We start from the raw sequence: 12,367 nt of genomic DNA on the forward strand, positions 1-12,367 counted from the left end.
GCTCACTGGAATGATGTTGAGGGTGGTCTGTTCTCGTCGACCCATGCAACAGTGACCACTTCACTATCCAGATTACGTGCACCCAGGTACCACCTGCTACAATCCACCGAAGGCGGTGGCTCTACGATCGGGCAGACTGGAACCGCTACGATGAGACCGTCGACGATTTATATAATTGGGACGAGATACACCCCGGTGGAACTCACCAGTATGTTAAACCGGGCCGCCGTTACCTGCATCCTCAAGACAAGTGGGAACCTTCCTCAACGGTGCACATGTGGTGCCCAGAGGTCGAGAGAACCACAAGGGCACGCCAAACGGCGCTGCGGGCATTGAAGAATTCTTCTTTGGACAATCCGCACCGAGGTCAGATGATGATTTCAGAATGGTCGAAAACGAGGGCGGGAAAACGATTTAAGAGCCGAAAAACACAGGCTGGATCTGGTTTCTGGAAGGTATCTCTTCAGGCTACTGAACATCAGAGCTCTGGCGTAGAGTTAAGCGGAAACGTGTGCATGGCAATTGATGCCAAGACCATCGGCAACGAGCTAGGCAGGCAGGTCGCTTCCCTGACTGCAGACGCCGCTCTCGCTTCTTCGTTCATGCGAATCAAGCAAAGGGCGCAGAACAGCCCCGTGCGTTTTGAATCCGACTTAGACCAAGTATACAACCAGCTTTTCATCGGAAGTGAACTTTGTTCGGTATTGGAATCGGTACATAGCAAGTGCCGGATTGGATTGGATTGGACGTTGGATATCATCGCCAGAAGAGCATTGAAATTTTTGGCGTGCAGCCATAGAGGCAGTAAACGAGACACCGAGGTCGCGATCGGGCCCAACCTGGACACCAGTTTATCCACAGAGCTGAGAGCCGGCAACCGACTAATGGCCACCAGGTATTGGAATCACGTGCAGATATTCACTGAAGTTTGAGAGTCAATATCTTGAAACTTATACATGGTAGAAACAATTCAGAGAAGACATTCTTAAGGGTTACTTGATGATTGAAGACAAGTGAGTGTCATCGCCATCCAAAAACCCGGCCTCCGACTACAACTCGTATCGACCAGTTGCAATGCTGTCCTGTATCCGTTATTCTTTGGAGAAAATGATCCTATTCCGTCCCGACAATTGGGTGGAGCAAATGGTTTACTGTCAGATACACAATTTGGCTCTGGTAAAGCCAAAGGACGAACGAATGCCTTGCGAAATTCAAATTCCTATGCTAACATAAATCAGATGGCTTCAGTCTTCTTGGATATTAAGGGGGCTTTTAGTTCAGTTTCGACAGTACACTGTTTTACACTGACGGGTCAAGTAAAGCTCCACTGGCATTAGTATGAGGCGGTGAGTTTTCGACTGAATTAAACTTCACCGTCTCATTCAAACTCAATTATCCTACTTCAGTTTACGTCGCAGAACTTGTTGTCATTCAGTATAAAGGGCGAACACGAAATTATTGCGACACCGAAAATGTCATGCCAATTTTCTTATAATCAAACCAAAATTTTAGGGTAGTTTTATACATATATTTACTTCAAAAATCAAAAGAAAAGTTAATCGATGGAGTCTTGAGTGTAAATTTTTTTTTTCCATTTTCTTAACATGTCCTTCTCGTCTTTGACTGTCTTCTTGCTCTTCCGAAGTTCCCGCTTCATCATTGCCCAGTATCCACCGGGCGCAGCTCCGGACAGTTTGGCGGGTTCATGTCCTTTGGAACAAAATGGACAGAATTGGCCTCATACCACTCCAGGACACTTTTAGAATAGTGGCATGATGCCAAATCTGTCCAAAATAGCGGAGTTTCGTCGTGCTGCTGCAAGAACGGCAAAAGGCGCTTCTCGAGGCACTCAGATTTTCAGATCTCGCCATTTACTGTGCCCTTTGTCACGAAAGGCTCACTCCTCAGTACGCAAGAGGCCTGCCAAATGAGATATTTGGAGGCGAACTTCGACATTTTCTTCTTCTTAAATTGGTTGTCCACATAGAACTTGCTCTTGCCGGTGAAAAACTCCAACCCCGGAATTTGCTTAAAATCGGCTTGAGACGTTGGGACTTGCTTTAATCATCCGCTTCACCTTTCCCTCCGTTTTTTTGTTCCCGGTCCCGGTTTTCTTCCAGCTCCTTTGCCGTGGTCCAACGTCAACCGCTCCTGGAACCGCTTCAACACTCTGGAGACGGTTGAATGGTGAATGTTCAACATTTTTCCTAACTGCCGGTGCGACAGGTCAGGAAATTCCAGGTGTTTGGAAAGAATTTGTTCTCTCGACTCGCGTTGGTTCACCTTCATTTTCGTTGAATAGAAAAACAGGACTTCGAGTTTGACAGCATGTAAACAATACACATCAATGAGAAAGTGTGCAAAATTTGGTTGATTTTTACCCAATGGTAAAAAAGTTATGCCCCGTTGAATGTGTCGCAATAATTTCGTGTTCGCCCTTTACCCTTCGGGATCATTGATACTTTACCCACCGATCATTACGTTATCGTATTACACAGCCTAAACTCAGTAGAGGCTCCCCATCGGGTGAAACGCAGAAATCACATTCCATGTTTCCAGGGGATGTAAGATCGTACAAGATTATCTTAGTTTGGGTTTCATTGCATTACTCTGGTATTGAAGAAGCGGACTCTTCGACTAAGGCGGGCGCTTTTAGAAGGCGACATCTACGAAAGACTAATCTGCTTCAATTTTTCAATATTTCTCAGCAGAGGACGGTAGAAGGTTAGCTGACATCTTGGAACAATGGAGAGTTAGGACGGTGGCTACATTCTATTATACCAAAGGTATCAACGAAGCGTTGGTTTAGCAAAATGGATGTGGGTCGGGGATTCATTCGTGTGAAATGTGTCTCGATTTATGTCCAATCACTACAGGTCAGACGCTCATCTCCGATGAATTGGGCTCGCGGTACTGGGTATCTGGGCTTGTGGTGAAGGTAATCACGATATTGAACATATTGTCTGGGCATGCACCGAGTATTGCTCCGCCAGATCTCAACCATTGAATTCCTTTCGAGCCCGAAGAAGAACATCCAATGTCCCGATCCGGGATATATCTGATAGCTGCGATCTTCTCTATATATCCCTCGGATAGGCTTCCCTGAAACACCATCAATATGCAGATTTAACCAACCCTTTTAGTTTTCTTATCATTTTCAGTAGTGTCCTCTTCCGCCTGTACCGTACACCAACGCACAGTGGTCCAGAATGCAAATTTAGCAGAAACAGTCTTTGGAGAAGTTTTCGTAGTTTATAAGCCCCTTCTTTTTGTTAAAACAACAGTTAGGGTGGTACTGATTTTATCAAGATCAAAAAAATAACTTTTTAATCATTCTAGCTACCTTCAACAAAGTTGTGGAACGTCAAATTTTGGGAAAGTTTTCTGAAGACATGTAAGCTCTATCTGTCTTACTTTTCATTTTACAGCAAATTTAAAATTGAAGGTTAGGGTATTTCTTGGTGTATCTCAGAAAAATTGTTTTATTCAAACAACTTTTGCGGTATTGATTTAAAACCGAAGTAGTCTTCAGACAACTTTAAGATTGTTTTAAGGCGAATAATTTGTTTCATGGCACCACATATCTAACTATTTTCGCTGAAAAGTTATGAGCACTTTCGATTTTTTTGAAATAACAATATCATTTATTGGGGTCAAACAAAAGATAATTCTTTTTCAACTATAAATAAGGTCATGGCGAATACAATATTTCTTAAAAATTCCTAGAGTTGATTTAAAAAACGGTATTTTAAATATATTAAGTGCACATATCTTCATAATAATAGAAGCTAGAATTTTGATGCGCTAGAAGAAAATATTCGTCTTCCAAAACTCTGAAAAACATCTAAAGGATAGGTAGGAAAAAAATGAAAGTGAAAACAGTTTTATCAAAAATATGGTTTTTCATTAATAAACTCTTTGTAATATGTTTAAATTACTTCCACGGTGGAGAATATAAAAAATAAAGCTTTCATGATAAAATATGGCACTTTACAATACTTGTCTATTATTTTACATAGTAGTAAGAGTGGTTCTTTATTTTTTTAAAATCAGAAAATTAACTTTTTAATGGTTCGAGATAGCGTTTCACTGTATTCTAGAAAATAGAAGAAAGCAAAAATTTAAAAAACTTTGTCGAAGACACTGAAACTCTTTGTCGTGTACTTTTCATTTTATAAGAAATTTACCAAAAAATACAGGGTGTTTCTTAAAAAATGGTTTTCTTTGTATAACTTTTGCAGTTTTGATTTTTCATTAAGGAGGAATTCCACGAAGATCCGTCCGAAAATCTTTAAAATCGTGACCGACCATCTTAGATTCCAATGAAACTTTACACGTTTCACCGTCATGCAAGACTAAATATTTTCCACAGGTAATAAGATTATTTTGACTCAAGAGCAACTTTTCAAAAGGGCGTAAACGATTCTACGTGCATGGATCTCAATTTTTTTGTTCGATTACTGTATTTTATACAGCAAAACTATCTGAGAACGAGTTACAGGGAATGAATACTTCTGTCTGAAAAAAATATACACTGAAGAAAATGTGAAAAATGAAACTTTCCTGCAACTTTCTCTTGAACATCAAGTCGATATTGTGAAACATTTTAAAGTTACATGAAAACAACCAACATATGATTCAGCTATATAATTTAATCAACAGACCCTATGGTTGAAATATATTTTAATTGCTTTCATGTAACTTTCAAATGGTTTACAATATCGCCTTGATGTCAAAGAGAAAGTTGCAGGAAAGTTTACGGGCCTTTTGAAAAATCTATTATTGTTGATGGAGAAACGCGACTAACCTATGAAAAGGTCGTAATAAAACAAAATAATTGTGTTGTTAGAACAAAAGTTAAAATATCTCGAGAACTACTACATTTTAGAAATTTTTTGTTAAGAGCATTTCGATTTAAAATGGCGTTTCATATTCAAAAAGAAAATTGTATTTTTGACTGCAAATAGTAAGAATTATAAAAAAATGTCAAAAGTTGTTGTTAGGAAAACTTTTTTAATGAAAGCTTCTCCATGATCCAAATACACTAAAAAGGTTGCTTTTACGTCTTTAAAACGATAAACATTAAATTTTTGACATTTTTTGATGGGGTAACGCGAATAACTTTTAAAAAGAGCATAATTACACGAATTAATTGTTTTTGAAGTAGCAAAATTTCAAATATCTCGAAAACTATCGCATTTTGGAAGATTTTTGTTAAATGCATTTTGATTTTAAATGGTGCTTAGAATTATATTCTGTAATAAAATTACAATGTTGTATGTCAATTAGTATGAAATTTAAAAACATGTACGAAGTTATTGTTAGAAAAACTTTTTTACCGATTTTTTCTCCATCATGCAATCACAATCAAAATGTTTCTTTTCTCTTTAGGTTTTTGGTAACAAAATATAAAAAATTTAAAAAAATGGGTTTTTTCGCAATTTAAATTTTTATCATAAATTTTTGTTTTTTTTTTGAAAAATGACACAACATTTTTTTCAGTGTATATTTTTTCAGACAGAAGTATGTAACTCCCTGTAACTCGTTCTCAGATAGTTTTGCTGTATAAAATACAGTAATCGAACAAAAAAAATTTGAAATTCATGCACGTAGAAACGTTCACGCCCTTTTGAAAAATTACTCTTGTATCAAAATATTCCAATCGCCAGAGAATATCATGGAGATTCATACAACGAACACACCTGCAAAGTTTCGTTCGAATCGACGATGGTCATATTTTGCGGTCGGCCGGTTTCTCATGGAATCCCTCTAAGGTTACTTTAGAAATACCTTCAGATATTTTGAAAGGAAACAATTTGTCTTAATATACCGAACCTCTGGATTCTCTCGTTAGAAAGTTATATATACTTTTAACTAAATAAACTATTTTTTGAGTAAATATTGCAAAATATAAAAAAATACCGTATGTGCCATGTTTTGGTGATCTATACGACAAAGCATGCTGTTTCATATGGCAGTAACGATATTTAATGTTAAGTGCCCTAATCGAAGATAATTTTATTTGAAAGTCAAGTTCATTTTTTTGCTATGTTATGTTCTTTGTTAAAATTAATCTGAGGTTTTGGGAGAACAATTTAAAAACAATCATTATTTTGCGATTTTTCATGAAAAAAATAAAAATTTTGCAACATTCTACTAAAGAAGTTTTTTACTTCCATAGAAATATAGATAGTACATTTAATTCTGCATCTAACGATCTATTTGTTATCAAAGTCAGTTGAAGAATGGCAGAGTTTTTGATTGTTTTCCGAATTAGAAGCTGACACGCTTGAATTCTTAAGGGGTTAGTCAGGCGTTGTCGAGTACTATAAAATTCTAGAATCATATCTTCCGTTATTTTTTAAAGTTTTAACTTCAAAGACCAACTTCCGTTATTTTTTTTTTAAATTTTAACTTCAGAGACCACATAGATACTTTTGAATGTATACGCAATGGAGCGAAAAAAATCGATTTAAAGAAATCCGTCTCCGTAAAAGTTCATGCGAGCAAGTTTCTAATTTGAAAAAAAAAAAAATAAATGATAACTCTGTCATTCTCAAACTGATATTGATGATACATAAATCGTTATCTGCGGAATTAATTTTTTTCTCTAAATTTTAATAAAAATAAAGACGCTTTCTAAAGAAAATGTTAAGCAATTTTCAGATTTTTCATGAACAAATCGCAAAAAATGGTCACTTTCAAATTGTCGTCCTAAAACCGCATCGGATTTTCAACAAAAGAACATAACACAGCACACCGTTGGAAAGCTATTTTTTCTTCTTTTCAGTGAATTCAAAAAAATACAAACCGGATGAGAAATGATCACGTAGATAAGGACGAAGTCCTGAAAAATAGTGTTTTTGCCATAAATTTTGAGGGTATATCAATTTGATCAAACACGGTTTTGTGTTGTATTTGACTAGATCTACAACATTTAACAGGTCACTTGAAAGGTACATTCATTTTTTTTTTATTTTGTGGCACCGTGTAATCTTAATAAAATTATGTTATCCCTTCTTGTATATTAATATAGACTCCCAGCTTTAAAATTCTCTTAATTTTATTATAAAAAAAAATCAATGAGTAAACCCCTAGTTTTAAGAAATCTCTGTTGAGAAATTTCAAATTAGGTTTAATTTTAAATTAGTTTCAAATTATGAATCATTTTAAAACAAATTTAAGCAATCAAAATTGGTTTTAATTAAATGAGGTTATTATGTAACATTCATTTTAAAATCGAAATTTTATGCCGTTTCTCCACCCCAATTACTTTCTGGATCCGCCCATGCTAACGTAAACGTGCCTTATCAAATAAACGAACTGAATTAAAAAGAACTTCCAAATGTCAAGCACAAGATCCCCACAAAAGTTAAATCAAATGGAAAACATAAATCTAAATTTGATGTTGTAATGTCGCACATAATGAGTACTCATTAGAGTGACAGGAAAAAAATGACCCCTATCGGTTCACCCCTGAGTCGATTTCTAGTCCCACCAGGAGTTCTTGTTCCAAATTTTAAGCAAATCGGACAAGTCTAGCTACCGGTCCAACGTGCCTGAAGTTTGTATGAGATTTTTCGAAAATTTACACGTAGAAATAACACTAGCTCACATTTTCGCCGCTAGGTGGCACTGTTCGCATCGTATTATCATTGTAAGTGAAAATAAGAAAGATAATTTAATTTTATACAACTTTGTCGAAGACTGCTAGTGAATCCGGATTTGTTAAAAGAAGTTATTAAACTTTTAGCGAAGTGATGTCTGAGTCAGTTTTGCATGGGGCCTAGCAGTGCATGGTTGTGTATCAGTACTCGATTCGCACGAACTAAAAAATTTTTGTGAACAAGCCGTTAGATTTAGCTCAATAGTATGTTCCGAAGAATTGTAGTAAATAATAGGAGTCATGTTTGGGTTAGAAAATTTTAGTTCCACATTGTACCGCATAGAGGGCGCCAACACTAACTTTTCAACGGAGAGAGATAGAAATTAGGTGTCTTCCACAAAGTTGTAGAACAGGAATTTTGAAATAATTCTCCCGAACATAACGATATTCTATCTCTTTTCTATGAAAAGTTAGTGTTGGCGCCCTCTATGCGGTCACATGTGGAGCTAAAATTTTCCAACCAAAACATAACTTGTATTATGTGATATAATTCTCCTGAACATACTATTGAGCTAAACCTAACGGTTATTTCACAAACATGTATAGTTCGTGCGAATCAAGTACTGATACACAACCATGCACTGCTAGGCCCCATAGAAAATTGATTCAGACATCACTTCGTTAAAAATTTAATAACTTCTTTTAACAAAGCCGGATTCACTAGCAGTCTTCGACAAAGTTGTAGGCAAATAAATTATTTTTCTTTTTTTTTACTTACAGTGATAATACGACGCATACAGTGCCACCTAGCGGCAAAAATGCGAGTTTGAGGGTTTTCTCCATGTAAATTGTCGAAAAATCTCATACAAAATTCAGGTACGTTGGTCCGGTAGCTAGACTTGTCCGATTTGCTTCAAATTTGGTGCAAGAATTTCTGGTGGGACTAGAAATCGACTCAGAGGTGGGCCGATTGAGCTTTCAAAATTTCATTATTTTTCTGGGCAGTCTAGTACTCATGTTAGTGATTTGGTCTTTTTATCGGTTGGTTAAAAATTAAAAATTCAAGAACAAAAAATCGGTCCTGTGACAGAAAACTAGGCCCCTATTCTCACAGTCACGTCACCTTGTGCCTGGAAGAAAATTTCCTGCTCCTCACTAAGCGATGTGACTGTGAGAATAGGGCCCTTAATTTTGCTATAAGCGCGAGCAAATTGATATTTCAACGGGATGTAGAAGTTTTTGTTGATATTCAAATAAGTATTTATTTTGATACTTTCTCAAGATATTAAGAGGGGCGTCTGGTGTAGTGGGCAAAAAAATCGACTTCTTTTTTATCCGTTTAAAATTTAGTATTGATCGTTTCTTATGACATTTCAAAGAAGTGACAACTCTCATTGAATTAGGAATTATCACTATTTAGTAATAATATTTCGCATTTTCCACAGATCTATCGTGATCGGGAACGGGATCGTAATATACCGAGTATTCACTCACTGACGACGCGCACGGTGAACATGTCACGTGACCAGCAAACCGAAGCTAGTCACGGGTTCGGCATCTGCGTCAAAGGAGGCAAGGATTCAGGTGAGTGTGAGTACCAAGCGCTGCAGATGGATCAGCGTTATGTATTACCTTAAAACTTGCTGCAGAAGAGTGAGCAACAAAGAAAAAACGAGATTTTTGCTTCGCATTAGATTAGAAATTTGTTTTGCAGAAACATTCATGAAAAGTCAATATTTTTATTGACGTTTCGCTCTAAAAAATGATTCGGGTAGCAAACAACCCAAATTATTTTTAGAGTGAAAATAAATCCAGCAGATACAGCTTACCCTGCTTCAAACAGGCACAGAAGCTTTAATCTTTGATTATTCGCAAACGATTCGTCTCGCATATCAAATGATTGAATATGTGACGAACAGGCAGGCGAAAATCCTAGAAGGAATACATTTCTCTCCACTTGTCTGTCCCAGTTGTCGTACATCGCAGTCTGCATCGTTGGTTTTAGCAGATTTTCTATTTGTCTAACTCCTCGTCTTCAGGCCATATCCTTGAGATAACCTGTCACACCTTCCACCACAGACTGCGAGTTCAACAGAAGGGAGTAAAAAACAAATTACAATTCGAACACGTCGTCGTGGCCTCGTACCACAGTACACTGACTATCGCTGAGTCAAATGCATCTAAAGTCCAAACGTTGAATCGCTTCGGAAGGAAAAATCAGGTTTGAGTGCAGGAGAAACGAACGTTGATGATTTGCATACAGCTATCATCTGCGCTTGTTGGTTCTCGCTTTAAATCGATATAGGGGAGATGGACGTATTCTTGGACGGATCATCTTTTGGAAATGCCATAAGTACTCAACTGTCTGCGGTTTTAAGCAATTGATATTACAGCTCTTTTATTAATAGCGGGTTCTGATTGTTTTATCTTTAATCTATCCAGATACATCTAACAAAGAAATCTTATTTTCGGATTTTATAAAACATTGTTTTCGAATTTAAAATATCATTAAAAGTACCGTTAAATTGAAATTTTCCCCTGAAAAACTGAAGATCTTCATGAACATCGAGTATCAAAAAGTTGCATAAGGAACTTTTGAAGAATATTGTTATTGGCTACGCATTCTGTGCAGTAGGATAAGTGAGTGTTTTTTTGGAACTTAAATCTGTCATTGAAGCAAGGATCTTTGGTTGCGGTTGACGACAGTCGCGGATCCAGGGGGAGGGTTTTTTTAATTGCTTGAGAAATTTTTATATAGTTTCTATTTTAAATTCGTTTTAAATTCAAAATCATTCCAAACCAGATTCAACCACCAAAATTGATTTTAATTGAATGAGGGTATTATATATTGCGCATTGTAAAACGAACATTTTAAAATCGAAATTATGGACCCCTTCCGAATTTTTTTTCTGGATCCGCTCCTGGTTGACGATGATGGTTGTAAGCAAAACTATCCCAATTACAGAAAAAAGTTAGAGACATTTAGGAACCGACACGCTACATAAAATCCATTACTACCATAATACGAGTTGGTCGCAAATGGTTCCACGGTACCCCGTTAGGTTAGGTTAGGTCAATATTTTCTATCTTGTAGATCAGCGGTTCTCAACCTTCTTGGCACCTCGGCCCCCATCAAAATCGGTCTGGATTGCTACGGACCGCGTCGGTTTAACATGGACTTTGTATTTTCCAATGTCAACGAAAGTAAAAACTAATCCAATATTAGAGAAGTTGGATTTGAATGTTTCGTGTACCCCTCGTCAGTAACTGACAGCAACTTGCTGCCATTTAGACGATATATCTAAACTAGTACCAAATTGGCGCCAGGTACACATAAAATCCAAACAGTTCACATAACATGTGTAAACGCCTAAAGCAATTGGCTGGTACCGAGTGATGTCACGGTTAGCCAAGTATAGGAGCTCTGGGACAAGAGGGACAAGAGTTCGTTTTCCTATACTCGTCAGTGACCCAGAGCTTCTGTGCTTGGCTAATCGAGACATCACTCGGTACCAGCCAGTTACTCTAGGCGTTCACACATGTTGGGTGAACTGTTTGAATTTAATGTTTAACTGGCGCCAATTTGGTGTTAGTTTGGATATATCGTCTAAATGACAGCACGTTGCTGTCAGTTACTGACGAGGGGTATACGAAACATTCAAATCCAACTTCTTTATGTTAAGTATTGTGCACTTATGCGCAAATTGGTACATCCATTTTTTCCTTTGGTAAAAATAAAGGTTGCATAGTTCAATATTTATGCGAAAAAGACATTCTGCCGATCCCAGTTTGAGAATGTTTTCATAGATAACACCATTCTGTTCGGGTTCCACAGCAAACGGATGACCAACATGCTGATTGCTATTCAGCTGAACTACTGAAAACGCGGAGAGAGTGGTTTAATAAAATGTATACGCCAAAAGCGAGGTTTAAAAAAAATCTTTTCGGGAATTTGAAACATTTAAGTAAAAGTAATAAATTTAAATGCTTAATATTAATAATTCGACAACTTGACATGGAATTTTTGACATCATTTAAATTTTATATATTAATATTGAAAAAATAGAATCTAAAGGAATACCATCAAGACTGATTTGTGTCTCGTTCCATGCATTTCATTGCATATCACGGAGAAACGATTTGCAAACCTTTGTAATTTTCAGAGCTTCACCCTCCGGTACTAGCGTGAATTTCTTAGTGAGTCGATTTCGCTAGAGTTTCTGAAGGAACTGTACTTAATTCAAAAACGCGGCAGGCGCGTAGTAAAAATAAATTGTAAAAAACATATTTTTCAACGACTTTTGACAAATTTGTAGTTCGTTTGGTTTGAACAAATTTTTGAGAAAATGTTGAAGAAGGCTATTTCCAACCATCAAAGACAATGGTCATGAACCTCAGTGTGCTTTATGCTTCTACCCAAGCCAGTGCGAAGCGATCGACAAGAATAGTTTCTTTTATATTGTCTGCATTGTCTGAAGATCAAAAGAAACTGTTACTATAACTCTTGACGTAGTAAACTGTCGAGATGAGTGAGTCTCAGAAGTAAGAAATAGTGCTCCGACCAAACATGGTGATTATTGATGACTCGCATTAGACCGATCATTCATGATGTGAAACATTTTCTGAAGGTGAAAATGGAGGTTGTACTTCCGGAAGTCACCTTTAACGAGTTCTACCATGTCAGGCATTCAGCGCTCAAGGTGTTCTCCAAATTGGCGCAGCAAAATTATTCATTTTGAATAACTTAAAACACATTCCAAG

At 36.9% G+C, this 12,367-nt stretch overlaps 1 protein-coding gene across 7 annotated transcripts in view; it reads left to right on the forward strand.

Annotated features, from left to right (window-relative positions):
- Positions 1-12,367, forward strand: part of LOC131696167 (whirlin-like) — a 48,925-nt gene that overhangs the window by 7,863 nt on the left and 28,695 nt on the right. For 6 of the 7 annotated variants that reach the window (XM_058984712.1, XM_058984709.1, XM_058984707.1 and 3 more), the window contains one exon: positions 9,052-9,196. In XM_058984712.1, the coding sequence (XP_058840695.1) occupies positions 9,052-9,196 (145 nt within the window). The remainder of the gene's footprint in view (positions 1-9,051; positions 9,197-12,367) is intronic. The other variant, XM_058984708.1, reaches the window with a different exon arrangement.

The sequence above is a fragment of the Topomyia yanbarensis genome, unplaced genomic scaffold (assembly GCF_030247195.1).
Source record: "Topomyia yanbarensis strain Yona2022 unplaced genomic scaffold, ASM3024719v1 HiC_scaffold_82, whole genome shotgun sequence".
NCBI lineage: Eukaryota > Metazoa > Arthropoda > Insecta > Diptera > Culicidae > Topomyia > Topomyia yanbarensis.